This window comes from Carassius auratus, chromosome 2, assembly GCF_003368295.1.
Source record: "Carassius auratus strain Wakin chromosome 2, ASM336829v1, whole genome shotgun sequence".
Lineage (NCBI taxonomy): Eukaryota > Metazoa > Chordata > Actinopteri > Cypriniformes > Cyprinidae > Carassius > Carassius auratus.
The window spans coordinates 22,522,382-22,544,697 of NC_039244.1; the positions used below are offsets into that span (position 1 = coordinate 22,522,382).

General features: G+C 36.3%; 1 protein-coding gene across 2 annotated transcripts in view; it reads right to left on the bottom strand.

Moving 5' to 3' along the window:
* Window positions 1–4,302: 4,302 nt before the first annotated feature.
* The window catches only part of LOC113120922 (ephrin type-B receptor 1-like), a 175,723-nt gene continuing 157,709 nt past the window's right edge, over window positions 4,303–22,316 (bottom strand). The window contains exons 6-8 of one of the 2 annotated variants that reach the window (XM_026291064.1): window positions 19,203–19,327; window positions 5,910–6,072; window positions 4,303–4,968 (exon numbers count right to left, since the gene is read on the bottom strand). In XM_026291064.1, coding sequence (XP_026146849.1) covers window positions 4,955–4,968; window positions 5,910–6,072; window positions 19,203–19,327 — 302 coding nt within the window. In that variant the 3' untranslated portion in view covers window positions 4,303–4,954. Of the gene's footprint in view, window positions 4,969–5,909; window positions 6,073–18,419; window positions 19,006–19,202; window positions 19,328–22,316 lie in introns of those variants that run through there. The other variant, XM_026291074.1, reaches the window with a different exon arrangement.

Consider the following 22,316-nt stretch of genomic DNA (forward strand, 5'->3'; position numbering starts at 1 on the left):
TCCTTTTATTTTTGGATTAAAAGCTTGAATTGCTTTACTGTTTGCAGGAGTTGCATCACCTCACACATTATTAATGTTACTCTACAGCAAAGAACCAACTCAGATAAAGACCAATTTATCAGCATGAGCTTGTGCTTTGAGGAGAGTTAGTGGCTATCACTGGAAATAAAAAAATAAAGAATAAATAAAAACATGCTGATATGTTGTATGGAATTAAGTATGAAATGTTTACAATGTAAATTTTGTATTTATTAATATATATATATATATATTTTTTTACCAATTAAATTAAATATGATTATAATCAATATATAACAAAATATTGAAAATGTTATTGCAGCATACTTAAATGTTTCATATTAAAAATATAAACACTACTATTCAAAGTTTTTATATTATTATTATTTTTTTATGCTTTTATTCAACCAGAAGCAAAAGTGGCATTAAAGACATTTATAATGGTAACAAAAAGATTTCAATTTCAAATAAATGTTCTTTAAAAAAAAAAATCATTACAAACATTAATTTATTATTATTTATTTTTTTATAAAAATATTGAGCCACCCACAATTGTTTTGGACATTGATAATAGAAGAAATGTTTCTTGGACACAAAATCAATAGAATGATCCTATAGGATCGTGACTGAAAACTGAAGACTGAATATTCAGCTTTACTATCCTAAACCTAAACATTTTCAAAATATATAAAAACAGAGCACAGTTATTTTAAAATAGAATAATATTTCTCAATATTAACTGTTCTACTGTCTTACAGACCTCATACTTATGAATAGGATAGTATGTTATTCATTATTCATAATACACATTTTAGAATGTTTACATATCTGATTTCTGACTGTATCACTGACCAAATTATTGATACATATTTGTAGATGGCTCCATTGCAGATAAATTGAAATATAACATTTTCACATGCACTTTAAGTAAAAGGAAAGAACCATGTACAGGTTCAGCTGGTTTGAACTAGTTCGAGGCTTTTCGTCCTTGCGAGCACATGCAGCAGTCATCCTTCTGGCTCCATAATAGTGAACTCACCTGCTACAGACTATGGATATGGCCACCAGAGACACAATGAAGACCACTCCAGCCGCGGCTAAGCCCGCAATCAGCGGCAACTGCTCCCTCAGCTCTGATTTATACTCGTCTAGACAGAGAGAGACAGGATGCATTAGGCTACAAAAATAACTGAAATGGCCGCTGCCTATAGAGATGAAATGGGATGAAAGAACGTAAACAAAACATTTCAAGAGAAGCCATTCAGGGAAATACAAAGATGTACAGAAAAAGGGAAGAATAGAGATTTAAGAACTGTGAGGAGGTGTGAGCTTTGAATGAAATGGAAGAGAGAGATAGCAGAGTGATACAATGATACAAAAGGAAGCGCTGAATCACGGTGGTCAGGTAATACTCATGCCTAGCGCTGACAGTTGTCAACTGAGAAAGAGCGATTGAAAAAGACAGACAGAATGAAAGGAGGGAAGGAAAAACACTTAAGGTACACAGCGGAATGACAGCAACTAGTGAAGTGTGTGTGAGTGATGTGTGTGGCTCATCAGCACTGCTAATCTTGCCGTCACAGTCTAAAAACAACAAAGAAGAGGATGGAATGGTCTTTATCGATGTTCAAATACAAACAAACCCTCGACCGGCTCCCAAACAAACATTAGTGTGGTTTGAGGAAGCTACTTTGAGATCCTAGCATGTTAAGCTACAAGTTACTCATCATTTTAAGCAGCTAAATTGCAATTGCATTTTTTGTTTTGTTACTCAGAAAAGATGCATTCAATTGATCAAAAGTAATGGTAAAGACATTTACATTGTTGTAATGAATTCCTATCTTTTTAACTTTTTATTCATCAAAGAATCTTGAAAAAGGGTTCACAGTTTCCACAAAAATATCAGGCAACACAACCGTTTTCAATTCAATGTTTCTTGAATGTTTCATTCTACCACTACATTTTACAATATATTAAAATAGTTATTTTAAATTAATAATACTTCACAGTATTATAATAATAATAATAATAATAATAATAATTATAATAATAATAATAATAATAATAATAATGAAAATAAATCTTACCAACCCCTAACTTTTGAACAGTCGCCGTCACATTTTTTATATGTTGCATGTTTATTGGATGCATTCATGGTTTTCTTGATTGTATTGTGTTTTTCTAATGTGGGTATTTAACTCCAAAAAGGTCAAACGTGGGAAGAAACAGCATAAGATAATAAGCACAGAGTGTCCCAACTGGGGCCCGTTTCACAAAGGAGGTTAAGGGAAAACTCTGAGTATGTTAACCCTGAAATGAGGGAAACTCTAGGTTTTCTGTTTCAGAATGGGAGGTTTGTCAAACCCAAGAAAGCAGGCTAAGTCAAGCCCGTTTCTTAAAGAGAGCTAACTTATACTCAGAGTCAGTTACCATGGTAACTTACTCTATAACCCTAACCTGGTCAGGAGCAGGTTTTCTTCAATAAACCCAGAGTTTCTTTTGATCTCCTCACCCCTTTTAAACACTTCATGGAATGCACGCTGGAAAAATGCTCTTCTTACGAAGTGTTTTTTTTTTCCTTCTCATTTTTTCCCATCACATGTAACATTGTTGCCATGGTGAATCGTAATATCGGTTCTCCATTGATAATTGTTTTTTATAGTTGTGGTGCACGCGCTTAACTCAGAGCCAGTCAATTTAGGGTTGATTAAACCAACTCATTTCAGCTGTTCTGTAACCGAAAACTCAGAGTTTCCCATCTCAGGGTAAGTCAACTCAGAGATCAAGTTTAAACTCAGAGTTGGTTAAACCTCCTTAGTGAAATGGGCCCCTGGACTTCAAGTGCACACTAGTATAGAATTTAAACCAGTAGGAACCAGGCACGATTCATTTTAATTCACAATTTCCACACATAATGTGCACATTTTGTGAATGAAGATTTAGTAGAAGGTTACATATGTGTGGATATATGTGTGTCATAGCACACTAGATAAAAGATTTTAAAAAATCTTTTAAATCTTGACACATTCATGGTAATTTTAGTATGCTGGCTTAATCCATATCAGCCAACAGGAAGTAGAGCAGTCTGTGTGTGTACCGGGCTTAAACACACCTCATTTAACAGAATCATTTCTTCGTCATTACACCTGACTGTCAAAATGAGAGAGAGAGGCTGACTCCAGGGACATCATGTGTTGTGCTTCTAGAGAAGGTGTATGTGTGCATGAGGTGGACTTCTCTCCCCCGTGAATGGTGCTAATTGTCATAACGAATGTCGTGCCATGGCAGAATGCCAGTGGATGTACCCGTTAGCTGGCGCAGAGCAAACGCGGGCACTAATTACTTTAGTGAGTATGACGGCACAGTTATGTCTGCACACACACACACAAACACACTGAGTTTTGTCTTCATCAATGTGACATAATTGTGCTCTGTCTGTATTTCCCATTTAATTTGTGTTAGTCAATACTACATTTCAACACTGCATGATGAAGAGTATGTACAGTATAAGCGTGCATGTCTGTTTGATGAGTGCATGTATAACATTAACGTATATTTCACATAGAGCAGCTGTTACTTCACAAAGCCGTTGTTAACTGAGAAGATGTGCAAATAAACGCTGAAATGAACGTGGATTTGCTCAGCTTCTCAGTTAACAATGGCTCTGTGTATTAATAGCTGCTCTATGTAAAATCACGCACCTGAGGGAATTTACCGCTGATTAGAGAACCGGCTTTACTGATGAGATGCGCAAAACGATTGGCCGATCGTGATTAGTGCACCCCTAAAACAAACATAACAAACTTGCAGAACATGCATGTAACATGCAAACAAACAAAATTGAAAGACAAATCATTTGTGCAAATCGCAAGCAAAATTAACAAAATACAATTACATACATATACATACAAATCAAACGTGCACAAACACATATTAAACATATTTGTGTATGCCATGAAAATACATGCACCCAGCAAATATGCAACAATCAATCATGCCAACCACACCCAGATGCATTCAACAAATATGCAAATCAGCTATGCAGAAACACACACACACCCACACACACACACACACGCAAGCAACATCCAAAACTGAAACACACAATCATGTAAATAAAACAACTGCAGTCAACAACACATAAACATATACATCAAACAACAAATACATACATTACATAAACTTTATTTATGCATTTAAATAGACCGCAAACATAACATGTATCACACACACACTCAGCAAACAAACATGTAACATGAATGCATAAAAAAATTAAAAACATAAAAAAACTGAAACATACAAATTAATCATCAAATCACACACAAATGCATGAAACAAACACAAAATTCAGCCGTGCATATTATGATTGTGTGTATTTATATGTCTAATTTGCAAGTTTGTTACAAGCATTCTTGAATATGCGATTTCACTACATAGCTGATTGGTGTGTTTTAGGAATATTATAAATATCTTGTAGCTCAAACAGTAAAGCATGATGCTAGCAAAGCCAATGTTCTGGGATTGATTCTTAGAGAATGCATTAACTGATAATGCACATACCTTGAATGCAATGCAAGTCACTTTGGATAACATGCATAAATGCAGCTCTAAAGCAAAAATGCATGAATAATAGTATAGAAGGATGTAACACACCATCTACAAACAGGGCCATGTTCACACATTAGACGTGTGTCTCTTTGTACGTCTGTCCCAGTTTGCCAGTGCAGTTCAGTTATATTTACACCAGTGTGACAGCAAAGACAAGGAGGGTTGTGTAAAAGATGAAGCATAAAAAAATGAATGTGCAAGAGAGCTGGACAGGTAAAGTGTGTGTGAAGCCCAGGGAAATAGCCAGCTGCCTGGCGGATGTCTTTCTGTCCTGTAGAGTCCAGTCCCCCTGGAATGTGTGTGTGTGTGTGTATCCCTGGCACAGTCATCAGGCAGGACGTGCTAGCCAACAGACACAGAGCCATTAATCAAAAACATGAGAGAGACAGATGTTATGTTTGTGTGTGTGTGTGTGTGTGTGTGTGTGTGTGTGGGCATGTTTTTGTGACATATCAGGACACAACTCTGTATAATGACATGGGTATGACACAGGTATTACAAGGAGAGGGTGACTTATGAGGACATAACCCATGTCCCCATTTTTCAAAACACTTATAAATTGTAAATTGTTGAGGTTTCCTGTGAGGGTTAGGGTTAGGTGTAGGGTTGGTGTAGGGTCATGGAATATACAGTTTGTACAGTATAAAGACCATTACGCCTATGGGATGTCCCCACTTTTCACAAAAACAAACGTGTGTGTGTGTGTGTTTACGAGAGAGAGAGAGAGAGAGAGAGAGAGAGAGAGAGAGAGAGAAAACAAGAGAGATGTTTCTTGTTGTACATTTTAAAGTTTGAAACTTTTTCGAAAACAGAATTTTTTTATTTTGTTTATGTGCCACTAATGAATGAAATGAGCCCAAAGACACAACAAACAGACAAAAAAAACCTAAAAATAAAAACAGAAGAGTGATTGAAAGAATGAGAAAGCTGGCTGGGAGGAACGAATAAGACAACAAAGCATGATAAAAAAAAGTAAGATAGAACAATAGATAGAACAATAGATAGAACAATAGATAGATAGATAGATAGATAGATAGATAGATAGATAGATAGATAGATAGATAGATAGATAGATAGATAGATAGATAGATAGATAGATAGATAGATAGATAGATAGATCTAATAAATCTACTAAGCATAAAAATGAAATAGTGAAGCATTTATTTCTAAATAATATATGTCTAAATAAATCAATGAATGAGATCACCCAGTTCCAAAGAGTGTCTCCACATACACACACACACACACAAAACACAGGCAGGCATTGGCGTGGGGGTTCGTACCATCTGTGAGGGTTTGGAAGCACATTTTGCTGCTGTATTTGCCGAATCCGGCAACCGTCCTGGCGCGAACCTGCATCACGTACATGGTGCCAGGCCGTAATCCATCCACAAGAGCCGTGTTCTTCTGACTCCTCACCTGCGTGGAGTTCACCTCAGACAGCTCCTGCCAGACAGAGAGAGATTTGGTGGAGTTTTTTTATTTTTTATTACAGATTCAAATTACACTACAGACCTCCATTTTAATATATATATATATATATATATATATATATATATATATATATATATATATATATATATATATATATATATATATATATATTAGGGGTGTAACGGTTCACAAAATTCACGGTTCGGTTCGATACGATACACTGATGTCACGGTTCGGTTCGGTTCGGTTCGATACGTTTTAGATACAGCAAAATGTAAAAACATCTCAACTTTTCAGAATGCCGCAAGCGCACCGCGGGTCATGTGACAAGAACCAACCAATCAGCTTCATCCTTTCCCGTAACAACGTTGAGAGCTCAGCCAAGATGAAGGATCAGCTGATCATAGTTGTATATGGATTGCAATTTTGAAATAAATTTAGTAGCAGAGCTACTGCAAGCGATTTTTAGAGCTGCAAATCCATTTATCCTTCGCTGAAATTTCCGCGTCTCATGGAGAGAGCACGTCATTGTTGCTTAGCAAAGACAGATGCCTCATGAGCGCTTCTGCCCGAGCGCTTTTGAAAGGAGGAGAAAGACGCGCTTAGCGTTTTCCATGCGTTTTTAGGCATTTTTTTTTTTTTTTTGTATTCCCGCTGGTGTACCCTGTCATGTTGCAGATGCGACATACCGTTGTTTTTTTTATCCACCACTCTCTTGCCATCACCATTATAGCTTAAAGGGAATCCAAAGTGCACCCAAACACCAGACCTGTTGGTTATTGGAGGATCTTCTCATTTCTAGTCTGTTAAACGCATTGGCTATTTTGCAACGAGCCTTCAGCGCGTACTGAGTGAGCGAGCGCCTGCTGAGTAGCCTAACATAAACATATAAAATGGTGTTTTTTTCTTCTTCGGGAGTGTCAGGGGCGTTGCCTGTTACGTTGTTTGGGTTATTGGGCTACCTTGTTGAACGCATATCATTATATTTCTCTCTCTCTTTTTTTTTTTTTTTTTTCCAAATATAATTAATTACTCTAACGAACCGTTCGGTATACATAATGCGTACCGCGTACCGAACCGAAAGCGTCGTACCGAACGGTTCAATACGAATACGCGTATCGTTACACCCCTAATATATATATATATAATCACAGAGGACAGCTTATTAATATCTCAATTGTTTCTCCTACAGTGAGACCAAATTTCTCTATCATCCTTTGCTTAAGTTCATCAGATAATTCAGAGAGTGGAAAGAAATGGCAAACTTATCTCCTTAGAAGAGATCTAAAAAGATGTCTGAAACTGGGCTCAGATTCACCTAAAAGTTCAGAATCACAAGTCTTTCAAAACCAAGCAATGTAAGCTAAAGTATAAACATTTGAGACCAAGTTGATATTTAAACAAACTTTAACTGAGACCTCCATTAAATGGGGCCGTAAAGCAAAAACACTTTCCTTTTTTGGGGAGGAAAAAAAATCTTTAATGAAATGAGGCTCTTTGAAGAGCCACAGACCAGACGAGGACTGATGCCATCAGAAAGGACATTTAAGAGCAGACGAGACATTAATGTGTTCCTGATGAGATCTCTCTTTCTAAACTCCAACACCTCACCAACTCAGAGAGAGAAAATGTGTGTAGAGAGAAAGTGGTAGACTATAAGTGGCTTAATAATTCACCTTCTTTAAAATAAAGAAATAACACACCTTTTCATTTCTGTCAAAAATTCCTATTAACATTTAAAGATTTCTATTTAATATGTTACAGTGCAGTTAGCAATAAAAATGAAAAAGCAACTATAAGTAGTTCTGTGCATTATGTAAAATTCACTGTAGTAAATATATCACTGTTATAATTACGGAGAATAATTGTACTCCTGTATTTGTTATTGCCGTAAAACAATCCACCCTTTTTTGCTGAATTTCATACCCATTAAACGCACTTTTCTCCCAGAATAGACATTTTGGGGGAAAATGTGGGAAAGAAACAAGCCATTCACCTTTTTAGAAGTTTAATTGATATGTCAAGGTCAAAACTTTGATCCAGTTGTTTTAACAAAGCAGCTTTTAGTTCAGCATGGCGTCAAAATGACTTTCTTTATACTTTTCAAGATCCACTCAGTTTCTGATAGATACAATCAGATGTCAGAATTAGATTTTTTCTCATTGATTTCCTGTTTACCTTTTTTTTTTTTTATACAAATCACATTACGCAAGTAAAATTTATTGTCGTTTATAATTTATAAGTTGTTTCATGTCAAACTTTAAAACCTGGCCTCCTTTGTACTTCAAAAAGTAAGAAAGCAGAAAGCTTTCTTTTAATTTGTAAGAGATGTAAGGTAAGAATACTTTGAGAAATACAGAAAAAATAGGCAAAAAAAAGGCACTACTAATTCGCCTGTCAGTTAACGTCTCTGAGCAGAACTGATGTGCTTTCATTGGATTTTAGTTTGCACTCATCACTCGGCTTACATGAAAATGTGCCATGATAAACAAAAAGACAATGAAAAGATAAATAAAACAAGGACTGAAGCCTTGAGTGTGAAACTGAAATTAGATTCATATTAATTTCAAGTGTAGTCGGTTATAAACTGCAACAAATAAGATTTACATGTTTATATTGATGCCATAATGTCTGTCACCTAAGTGTCTGTTCAAACTATAAAGCACAGTATAATACACTGGCAAGTATTAACACTGGACCAAACACAGCTATCGCTCTAACTTTCCTAAATTATTATCTAAATATCTACTATCCTAAAATATACTAGATGAATATAACACATATAGGTAACACTTTAGAATAAGGTTCCATTAGTTAATGTTAGTTAACTACTTTCGTTAACATGAACTAAGCAAGAACATTCCTTCTACAGCATTTATAAGTCTTAGTTCATGTTAATTTCAACATTTACTAATGCATTATTTAAATCAAAAGTTGTGCTTGTTAACATTAGTTAATGCACTGTGAATTACCATGAACTAACAATGAATAACTGTATTTTCATTAACTAACATTAACAAAGATGAATAAATACAGTAATAAATGTATTATTCATTGTTTGTTCATGTTAATTAATACATTAACTAACATTAACTAATGGAACCTTATTCTAAAGTGTTACCCACATATACTATCATATATATATATATATATATATATATATATATATATATATATATATATATATATATATATATATATATATATATATATATATATTGCATAAATAAATTACATATACACAGGTACATGTATAAATACTAAGGACTTAAGTATTTACATATTTACAGTTTGTCCCTACATTGCATGCCTGACTACTTTTATTGTCTATATATATGTTGTATGTCCCATTAGTTTTGTCTCTGTTTTATCACAGTCTTTGTTTAGTGTTTGTGTTGTGAGCAAAAGCAAAACGTACCAAAAATGAGACAGGTATAGTAAAGTCTCAGACGGAGAAGAGAGAGACTTGCTACAACAATCAATTTAGTTTTCAAGGTCTCATCGAAATTCACAGCAGCACGACGCTGAAAGCCCACGCTACACATGAAAACCCCTACTGTGATGGCCGGAGGCAAAATCTGTTTCTTAACAACTGCAACATAATAATAATAATATCAGTGGTATTAATAATTCAGGTTCAGATCGTGCATGAGTGACATGTAAAGGGGCAAGAGGGTTTGGCATGTTGTCTGTAATTTACAAAACAAGACGGTATGTCTAAATATATGTCATCCTTGTGGTGGTGATTGTGCAGAAATGAAGAGAGTCTGCACCTGACATCACCTCAGCCGTAAAACAAGCGTGAAGAGCACTAGTGCTCTGAGAAATAAATTATGAAGGACGTTTACAAACACATGATCATGACCACTTGGCCATAAATAAATAAACACAGCGAGTGTCATTTAGAGCATCAGACAAACAATATTCTGACGGCACCCATTCACTACTGAGGATCCATTGCTGAAAAAGTGATGGATGCTAAATTGTTCCAAATCTCTTCTGACAATCTCCTCTACATCTTGGTATGTGCCACCCTTATGTAAGTAAGTAAGTAAGTAAGTAATTTTAATTTATAAAGCACATTTATGTTGTTCCAAATATCTACTTACTTTTTATTTATTTATTTGTGAAAGGATTATTCACACTAGAATTTTCAAAACAATTAAAGTGAATAATATGGATGCTGTCAAACCATAAAAGTAGCCCACATGACTTTTGATGCTATATATTATATGGCTTTTATGTTTTCTTAAGTCTTATGATACATTTGTGTGAGGAACATACTTCAATTCATACAATTATTTGCTGAATTATAAGATTTCTTTGGCTGAACTAGACCTTTAAAAGCATAAACCGTTACTCAAAAAAGTGTTTTGAACTTAATTTTAATCTCCCATTACCTCTGGGGGTTTATTAAGTAATGAAAGGTAATTTACATACTTTGCAACTGTCCTTGCGTAGCACACAGATCAGAATCTGCATTAAAACCTGTCAGAAACACTGTTCTGGAGATTAAATAAGCATGGTGCTGAGTGACACAAATTAACACGATTTAAAAATAATTAAATAATAAAACAACTCTCAGATTCTGTGTGTGATTTCTCACCTTCTCAAGCCTATATTTGATTATGCCCAAATAATTTATTTTGAGAGGAACTGAAAAATGTTCGAAATACTAGCATACCACTTATCACATACTGCAAGGTTCCAAACAGGAGTTTTTGCAGTGATGCCATGTAACAACCATACTTGGATCGCCACAGAACCTTTCAGCAAAGAGTTCTTAAAATTATTATAATTTTTTTTTTTTTTTTTTGAGCGAAGAATGTTTTTGGGGCCACAGAAAAAAAAAGCTTTTACAGGTGTTACACATATAAGAAAATGTATCTTCTTTGCATACTTCAAAATGATTATTGTGCTATTCTGAACAGAGCTAGTGTTTGCCTGTGTGCCACTTGACTTTCTATGTTGATCTGGCTACTGTTCCCCCGGCAGTGAATGCCCCGCTGGGAGTGGCCTTCTCCCACTGTCAGTCAAATGGGGATTATGGGAAGTCCCTCCCAAACTCTACCACCTCAAGATGGTGTGGAAAGTAGGCGGGGCCTGTGGTAGGCAGCCAATAGGAGGGGCTGCCAGGGCAGACAGACATGGTTCTCAGCAGGACCTCAGTGAGCAGTGGATCTGTTTTGGCAAGAGGCAGGTGTCACCGCCATAGACCAGCAAAGCAATCTGTCCTGCTGAAGGGAGTCGCATGTCTTACACACACACACACACACACACACTTACACAAATGATCACACAAACAGGGGGATGAGGCTGGTGTCAAATCAGTCCTTCTGTTAATGGACCATGGACCTCATACACACACGCCATCTCAAACATCCTTCAGTGAACATGGCATGGCTGGCCGTGGCAAAGCGCCACTTCCCCCAATCGGGTGGCACATGCTACCTCTGCTTGCAGGATGCCAACACCAGCTGTTAAGACCTAAGAAACACAAAGACTAGGGAAGATTACTTATAGATAATATAATTGCTTTAAGGCTGATTCACTGATTCGATTATGTTTTTAATTTTGATTTATATGGGCATTTATCAAGACATAATTTTTCTGCTAACATGATCATGAAATAAAAAATTGGTTTGGGATTTACTATGAAACGTTAACGTGGAATTAATTTTCTTTTAATATTAAAAATATTTTTTTTGTAAATAACTTATTTTTATATTTATTTTTTTAATTTTTTTTTTTTTTTTCAATAAGAAGATTGAACAAAGTGATATTTGTTTTATTTCCGGCTTTGAAAAATATTTTTTATAGCACTGTACATTACATAAGGCAGTGTTTATGTTTTTTGTTTTTTTTTTGAACGATTAAAACGATTTAATAAATTATTAACGGTTGTGATTTGCTTCAGTAATCAAGCTAAACTAGACATGTTGTATGTTTAGGTTAATAAAACATACATATTTTTTAAATCAAACAAGTTTTTGATTTACTAAAAAGAACTGGTTCACCAGTCATTTGTCATTTCAGAAATGGTCTCTTAGTATTTGTCCAGAAGGTTTCCTTTAAAGGGAAACTCCTTTGCAGGGAAGTTGTGGCCTAATGTTAAAAGAGTTGGACTCGTAACCCAAGTGTTGTGGGTTTGAGTCTCATACCAGATGGGGATTGTAGGCGGGGGTCTGAATGTACAGCGCTCTCTCCACCTTCAATACAACGATTGAGGTGCCCTTGAAATGAAATGAATAAGATAGAAAATGAGGAGTTGGTGTCCGACACATTTAATGGCTCCTACATGACAACACGCTCTTCTCATATACGAAAGATTAACTCTTTTTTGGCATTAAAAAATAAAGTAAAGACAAAATATTAACAAGGCGGCAGAGCGAACTTATCATCCATAGTGGTTCTCACATAGTCCTTCTCTTAAAGTCTGATCACTTAACTTATAACACACACTATGTGGTGATGACATAGAGAACCACTATGGATGATATGTTCACTCTGCCCCCTTATTATTTTCATGCACACCGCACTTTAATGTGATGCATACAAAATACATAGTTTTGGCCGTTACAAATTATTCATCCACAAACTACATAGTCTGCAGATATAAGGTATTTCATTGCAATTTAACAAATAATCTGAACGGCCTATATATGTGCAATATTTTAAACAAGCCCTCACTAACGGAGTTTAATGCCACAGATATATCAGAATGCATCTCATTCTTGTTTCTGTGGCAGTGTGTCGAGGTCATCATGGGGCGTGCGGTCCGGAGCGCTGTATGACTGATGCATCAGTTCAATTCAACTTTACTCCAAATATATCAACTTACCTGTTTTGAATACTTTATATTGTACGTGTCTCACATTCACAAGTCTAACAAACATTTTCTATCATTATACATGAAAACTAGCATCTTCTAAAGGGGTAAAATATGATCATATTTATATAAATTGAAAAATAAAACGTACAAATTACACTAATTTTATTTACATGATTTTTTTGTATTATTATTATTATTTTTTGTTATTTTTTTTAAAGTTAAAAAATAACAACAGATTTTAAACTACACAATTACTAAGCATATTTCTGGGGAATCCTGTGCAAGCTGAGCAAATGGCATTAAGATGAATGGAAATGCTATCAGATAGGTGTTACAGACCTCATTGGTTACCCAGAACACAGTTTTTGAGAATCTTTGAAGTCTTATGAGATGGTACTGTATGTGTTAAGCTGTGAGTTCAACTTTGCATTCAGTGCAGCATGGAGAGATCGCCGAGATTGAATTCATTCAGCTGAAACAAAACCTTGTATTGGCCTTGTGTACGGTTTCAGATCTTTTTAATAACAGTATCGCTTTCGTACTGACATCTGGCTTTCACGTCCTGCTACGCACGCCGCATAATACTAACAGCTTCAGAGAAATATTTAGCTGCAAACACGCAAAAGGAAGAAGTGAATGGGAGGGGAGTTATCAAAATTTCTTACACCTGTGCAAGGGGGACAAGAATGCTCAATTTAATCGAGTAGTAGAACTAGAGAAGTGCATTCTAATATGCTAAATTGCATTACTATACAGCCTGTTATATAACCATCTTTGCTCATCTAAAGTGAGCTAGTGTGCTATTAATCTGCAGCAGTGTTGTTCTACAGGAAAGAGAGAGAGAGAAACTGTGGAGCTGCGAGCCAGTAATCCTTCTTCAGCCTGCAAAGTGAGCTACATGAGATCATTTCGACAGACGAAAGTGAGCTAAATGTGAGCAAAAGATCAACAAACACCCTCCACAATAAAAAAAAAAAAAACACAGGGGCATTGTTAAAAAGAATTTGTTCCAGAAATAAATAAATAACCCATTACAAACTGGATAACCTTTAAATAAAAAAATTAAAAAAACACTTAAATGATAATTGTAATCACTCCGATTATAATTATTTATATGCTGACGAGATCACAAATCAATTTTAAACAAACAAAAACTGTTTTAGTCATTAAATGAAGTTACCTGGTATTATCAAAAAATTCATTCATTACTCTAATATTAAATGGAAGTAATTCTGTTGAGACACAACAAGATCACTGTAATGAATTACTTGTTGATTATAATGGGCGCATTCTAGTTTTGTTGAGTCAAATAATCATTTGTAAAGTACCTTGAGAGCAGTCTAGTTTTGTCATGACTAGCTCACTTACATTATAAATCAACAAATCTGTTGACAAAGTGTGTGGTAGAACTAGGAGGGATGTAGCTGTACGTGTTGCTCGCTCTCAGTGTAGACAGAGTGTCTGCAGATAGAGAGAGAGAGAGAGAGAGAGAGAGAGAGAGAGAGAGAATGGAAAAGTGGCAGCAAACACAGGAGAAATGCAGAGCGCTGTAGGCAGAGATCAAACAGCGTACGTGGGCTTTTATGGATTATGATTTTACCATGTGTGGGCTTGTTATTATGAAGCATTCTATTAGAGAAATGTAATATTGTAGTATTGTTTATGAAAACTAATGTTTGTATGTTAACAGAGACATTCTGAATGAAGCATAATGTATTTTTATAGATGCCAACATGAGATGACTCATAATCCTCTACCTCTGGGCTAAAACACACACACACACACACATGTCTGTAACCAAACACACACACACACACACACACACACGTGCAGACTCTTATTGCAATTAAAAAAGGCCCTGACCTTTTAAAAGCAAGTTATCTTCTGTGTCATGAAACTCTGAGACACAGAGATCAGAGAAAAAGAGAAAGAGAGAGCGATAGAGAGAGCGAGAGGTGGGGAACCTTTTATTGTTATTATTATGTTTCTCCACATATATTCCAAGCTTTTGCTATACTGTATTTTTTACAGTCAGGCCAATAAAGAATTATTCAAAAATTATTTGAATTTTAATTTGCGAGAGGTGGGGAGTGGATTACAATATATTACATACCTAAACTTTAAACATCAATATATCAGGGAATCATTTATCATGATTGTGTTAATTTATGACATATACATAAATATTCTCTCTCTCTCTCACACACACAAACACGCACACGCACACACACTTATAGCAATAACAATAGATTTATGAACAAATTATAAAAAAAATGCACCAAGAATTTATTTGTATAAATGTCTTTTACACAAAAAAAGACCCTAATAAACAACTACACTGTGAAAAATGTGAACTCTACTAGTAAATACTAGGTGAAAACTGTTTCTACACCATTTTTTGAGTGTAGTAGCTGCCAGGTCGTGTGAGTTTAAGAGACACAGAAGCTAGCACTGAAGGGCTAAAGCTGATGGTTGCACATGGGTTAGCTGTGACCCTCAGCTTTCAGATCGCAGCACAGATGAACTGGGTCAGGTGTAAGAGCATGCAGGTGCCTGATCTTAAAGCATTAGAAGGGTTCTGGGCTAGAGAGCCATATTTTACTGCAGTAAATAACCCACAGAGTACCATGGCGATAGTGGAAACGTCTTTTCCTAGAGGCTTTTAGAGAGTGTTTTATGCAAGCGATGATTTTAATAGCCCGGTCACATTCACCTAATGGCACTGCTCGGATGCACCCCGCATTTTTATGAGATGCAACTTCCCATCCCATATCTGTTTGTAAATGCCGGACAGGGTCTTAAGAGTTCACTGTGGCTGATTTTAGACCTCACAGACTTAATTTTACCGGAGCACACTACAGCATTAAGGAGAGCACAGGAAGTGTGGCGGCACGGGGCCAGAGCTTCGGCGGTTCTCCATTAGCCTTGATGATTGAGGTTAGAAACTCCTGAACCCTTGTCCCAGAAAACTACCACTACATCTATAAGGGTCCAGGCAGTTATCTCAGCCAGTACGAGAGATGCAGCACAGCCTTCTGCGTTACTGGAAGTGACAGCTTCTGCTGGTAATTGACAGCCATGTTGTGGCAGCCTGCAGCTCTTTCGAAGGAAGTCGGGATGCTCCGATGAGTGTCTCAGCAAAAGGTGAGATACAGAAACCCCTCCAGGGACTTGTGAGAAAGTACAGCAAGACACGGTTACAGTGAAGAGTTTTGTTTTAAACTGGTGGTTCCCAAAGGTTTTGCTTTTGGATTTAGATTAACGTTGGATTATTGGGTGGCAAGGAAAAACAGTATTATAATTAATGTTTACTGTTATCTCACTGGAATCATACAATGTTGTTCTTCTTCTTCGCTGCTGTTGTTGTTAATTATAACAATAATAAGAATAATTCGATTCTAATAACCGTAAAACACGGTTGCTGAAACAGGAGTCAGAGTGCCTTTCTGACGCGGTAAAACATAATCAGATGTACAGCTGTGGAACTCGTTTGCATGGCGGGATGGCTTCAGTCAGGGCTGAAACCTCAAATCTTACCCACAGTTCTCTCCTGCAGCGTGCCCACGCACCACCGCATTTTTACATTTGTGCTGACTTAGCCACTGAATTTGGTCTAATGCCTGAAAAAGGAACTCGGGTTGTCACGATGGCTTAGAGAATAAGCACCTGCCAGTCCTGCTGTCAAGCGAACCGTAAAAAGACCCTCAGGCGGAATCGCGCTGATCTCCTCATGACGGATACAGTGCAAGGAGATCGACTCAAGCTAGTGTAATGTATTCACACGTATGACTCCTTCACCAGGTGCTCTCTTTCATTATTTATAATCTGACAGATGACCACATTCCATTTCTTTCTTCTTTTTTTTTAACTGTGGTTTTATAGTTTTACAGCTGCAGTGTCATTTCTGTGCCATTAACTTCACCAAACATAATTTGCAAAAAAGCGTATATGGATTTTCAAGTTTAACTGGTCACTGATTGGTTCATTGAGCTGTGGAGTGGGCGTGGCCTGTTATCATGCAAACCATAACAAGATAAACATTGCAACTTTGCGGCAGCAGTCTGAACACTTTTCCTCCATCATTCCGTTTCTTTACACACTCTACAAATCAAAACCATGTAAACAACCTTTTAAAAACCTGTTATAAAACCAATTTTTCAAATATATTTGTGAAACACACATTAAATTATAATTACAAGCTGTTAAAAAACAGATGAGGTTGAAGCACCGCAAACTTGCATTGTAACACGCTTTCCACATCATGTTTTCATGCCCAGAAGACAGCTGAATAAATGATATTTCCTGTACAGTGTCTGATTCTGAAGTACCTTTTTCCTTCTTTCCCGTTTTATAAATCAGCATATGATTATACAACATGAATATTTATAAGGAAATAAGTGCTGCACTTGTGCTATTTGCATTTGAGTAAACTATTGTCGAGAGGAGAGAATTATCCCGGATATAGATATTATTATTCCCCAAGCTTTTGATTAAACCAATTTTCATAACGCAGCTCATTTATCTCGCCAAACATCATTGCAGAAAAGACAATAGTCAAAGATTTGTCCTCCAGAGAAATAAGCAGTTCAGTGTTTGCAGACTTCAGTCACTACATGAAACAGAAAAAAGTCAGTGCAGAAGTCAGATTTGGGTGGAGCAACTAGCAAAATATGCTTTCAATTAACAATGCTAAATTTAAAGAAAAATAAAAAATAAATAAAAAATAAAAAAAATTATATATATATATATATATATATATATATATATATATATATATATATATATATATATATATATATATATATATATATATATATATAAATGATTTGTTAAAAATGACAGTGCTTTCTTTGATTTGACTGATAATTGAGGTTGAGGCTCCGTGATATATTGAGTATTCATCAAATATTTACAATAATTTTGTTGGTGATATAAAATTAAGTGAATATCACAATGATTGTAATTCACTTTCATTATATATACAACCTTTTTTTTTCAGCAAGGACACATTTAATTGATCAAAGTGACGGTAAAACATTTATAATGTTACAAAATATTAATATTTCAAATACAAACTTTATATTCATAACACTGAGGTCTGGATTATTTGTGTGGAAAAATAATATTAAATTAAATTAAATTAAATTAAATTAAATTAAATTAAATTAAATTAAATTAAATTAAATTAAATTAAATTAAATTAAGTGTCCAATCAGAATTTAAAATCCACTTTTTCCCCTTACAAAAATCTCAATATAAGAATCGAACAATCTGTCCATGTATTTGACAGCAAGAGTAAACTAATGCACAGAGACTGAAGTACAGCAACAGCAGGTAACTTTTGTTTTATGTCATGAACATAAGTAATGAGTACTGTATGACTGTTCAGTCTAATAAATTAGTAAAACCATCCAAAAATCTAAAATAATCAACATTTTAATAATTAGTAACAGATTACTTCACTTCACATTACTTCAAACCTGACTTCTTATCAACACTTTTCTAATGCACTATAGAAAAGCTGATGTAAAGGCTGTCATTTGAATTAGTTTGTATAACAGCAGTGTGTGGAAAATTACTAAAGCCCTTCATAATGTACAGACAGCTTTGAATATACAATTCTGTCTGAATATGTATGGAGGGCTGGAAAATATAGTGTGTGAAAGTGTTTTTATCAGACCTTGGCGAGTACATGATGCCAGACAGCCAGGTGGAGATATACTGTATATGATGGCAACATTTCAAAGGAACATCTGACGGGGAATATGGGCATAACTGCTGACGAGATGTGCGTTATTTAGTTTGTCCATCATGCTCTGCCATGATGTCTCTAAAAGGGGTGATGTCTGTGGAGCCTGTGTGTGTGTGTGTGTGTGTGTGTGTGTGTGTGTGTGTGTGTGTGTGTGTGTGTGGCGGCGGTAGGGGAGGCTCTGGAATCATTAAGTGTAATAGTTGTGAGAGGGTCTTGTGTTTCAGCATCTCTCTGCAAGAACCGGTCGGCAAAACAACTAAAGTCCACCATCCGCCGGTCAATGCTGTCACCTAGCAACCCACTGTACCGCACTTCCTCATGATGACATCACAACGGGATCTGCGAGATGTCCCTTCATTTCCTAGTTGCCAAAAACAAAGTTACCTTCTGCTAGTTTAATGAAATGAATCAATTCTACAATGAATTGGACCTTTGAATTGCAATTTCTTCCATTTAACCCAATTACATCCTGCATTAAAAGTGTTCAAATTAAACTCGACATGTCAAGAGCATTTGAAAAACCTTGAGGAAGAAGTCCAGTACACCCGCATGTCTTACCTTCTCATAGTAGCGTAGCTCGTAATCGAGAATAATTCCATTGGGCTGTTCAGGCTGTGGCCATGACAATGTGATGCTTTTCATTGTCGAACTGACTTGATGCATTATGGGAACTATGGACGGAGCTGCAAAAGAGAGAGAAGGAAAACCAAGTTAAAAAAAAATAAAATCATTCCAAACAGCCATTTTCCCTGCTGTGTGTACTTGGCTAGTGAATTGATCTGCCACTTTCAGAAATGAAGCTCGCGCACACACACAGTTTGATGAAAGAGTCAAAAAAGAGGCTGACTGAAGTTGTTTAATAGCTTCATGAGAAAGTGCCCTTTGCAATGGAAGCCCATTCATTTCAAATGCTCTGATTGGCTACCGTGCGTTTCTGGCCTCTCTGTCTTTAAGGAATACACACCTGAGTGAACATGCACAGCCCCCCCCCCCCCTTCCTCCTCATTGCTTCGTCAAAGTGGTCCATCTCTACACTCAGCTGTTTTAACATCACACACAGCCTCTTTTAATTGGTGAATAGACTGAGGCGAGCATACGGATGTCTCACAAGCGACTACAGATACACATTAGCACCTGCTAAACATCACACACATACATCACAAACAGACAAATCATTTCCTATGACTCTCTCTCTCTATTTCTCAAGGGAAACAAACAAATTAAGATTCTTAAAACAAAAAAGTCTTAAAGTCCTCATTATAAATATAAAATGATACAAAAATTATTGCTAATGATCAGAATATAAAAGTAAAAATAAATAAAAAATAAAAAATTATACAGTTAAATAACATAAATAATACACAATATTAATAATAATATATACAAAATATTTTTAAAATTTAAAGAAATATTATTACTTATACAAAACTGTGATTAAAGACACCCGTATATGAACATTCAAGATAGATGCTCACAGGCTGTTGATATAATGTCTTCTTCAGCATTCTCAGACTGTCTCTACACTTCATCCAGACTTCCATCTGATGCTTTTAAAATGGTGACTCAAGCAAAGTATCCAAAATATTTGAGTCTCTCTCATAATATCATTCATGATCTGTTGCTTGTCTTTACTCCACATTAGCAATTACTGGCACTCACTCACACACAAACACACACACACACACACACACACACACACACAGCTGCAAAAAGAGACAGCTGTGAGACACACATTCTGTATGATTTATAAGCGTTTTGAAAAATGGGGTCATGGGTTATGTCCTCATAAGTCACCCTCTCCTTGTAATACCTGTGTCATACCCATGTCATTATACAGAGTTGTGTCCTGATATGTCACAAAAACAAGAGCACACACACACACACACACACACAATCAATAAATTTATAAAAACAAAAAATAAAGTTAAATAAAAATATAATTTACAAAACATAAAAGATAAATAATAATCGGTATAACAATTATATTAATAATATAAATATAATTTTATCAAATAAATAAATTATTTAGTTTTTACTGTATTTTGCAAGAAAGAACCTGATCTGGAACAATTTGACTGGATTAAAATGATTCCTTTCTTACAGCACACTTGTCTGATTGTTGTTCATGCATTCAGCCATTGCTTTGCTTCAGAGAAACTTAGTATAAATGTCTGATCTAATACTTCTCAAAGTCTGAATATTTATTACTCCACGCTGGTTGAATGTGTGTTTGTGTTTATCATGTGTCTGCCAAAAATCCAGCAGTTTCCTCCTCACAGCTGGCAGGAATCTTCCATCCTGACAAAGATTTGTGACTCTTCTCCTCTCATCACCCTCCATCAACCGTCCACATGTCTTTCTCTCTTCTTCTTTTCTGCCTCTGGTCCTTAACAGGACGACTGCTTCAACATTTACCACAAGCAAGAGATAAAGCAAAAAGGACAAGAGAGCAAAATATTGCAGATGAATTCTAAAACAACAGTTTCCTGAGCCAGACAACTTCTGCACCACTCTCCACGGGTCTCTGCTCATTCACTCATGCCACATTTACTAGTAATGGCACACATTTCACAATTTAATTTGATTTTGATTCACGAGTTTGCAATTTGATTCAATTCCAATTTCAATTCAGCACTGATTCATTTGGATTTAAACCTTATGCACCACAAAACAAGTGTGTAGCCTTAGAGCAGTAGCTCTATAGCATTGCTGTCAAAGAGCAATTTGCTTACTTATTGTAGAGGTAACAAAATTTTGCATTGTATGTGCATTGGTGTCATAAGAAATATGATTTTCTGATGACCCCCTTTTGTTTGTCAAGATGGCGCTGCTGGGTTTGGACGTCATCCAGGTCGCTCCACTTACATTGTGCTTTTATTTACTTTTGTACTTTACTTTGCTCTCTCTTCTTGCACACTTATCATCTGCACTCATCACTTACAACAAAGGAACACTTTTGGACATTGGACACCGCACCACTAACTTGTTTCAGGACACTTTATCCCCTGACCCTTTCGTAAACATCTGAGATTCTCCGGAACGCCGAGGTGAACAATAACCCACCGAGGCAATGGATCAATAAACACTGCAGGAAACGTGCTGGGATTCACAAGAGACTGAGGAAAAGAGCATACAGCCCTCCTCTGCCAAGCATTCTGCTCGCCAATGTCCAATCTCTGGAAAATAAGGGTGTACTCACACTAGCCAGTTTGAACCGTGCCCGAGTGCGTTTGACCACCAAAGCGCGGTTCGTTTGACTAGTGTGAGTGCTCCGTACCGTGCCCGGGCGCGGCTCGATTGGCAGGCCCTGGCCCGCTTGGAAGAGGTGGGCCAGGGCACGGTTCAGTTGGACTCGGGCGCGGTTCGCATGCAGTGTGAGCGCTAACCATGCCGGAGCACGGAAAAGGACGCGTTGCGTCACTGTTTTGCGATGCTCCAAAACCAACATGGCAGGGAAAGGGTCGCTTTGGTCTACGGCAGAGGTGCAAAAGGCATAAAAACTAAAAACTGCAAAGTCCTTGCTGCACTTCAGCTGGTACCAAACATCCTCATACGAGCAGCACGATTACGTGAAAATTTTCGCGCCACTAAGGCGACACATCTGTTTAACAACAGGCTGTGAGAGGGCTGTGGACCAAACGACACAAAATTATCCACAAAGAAAACAGAGCG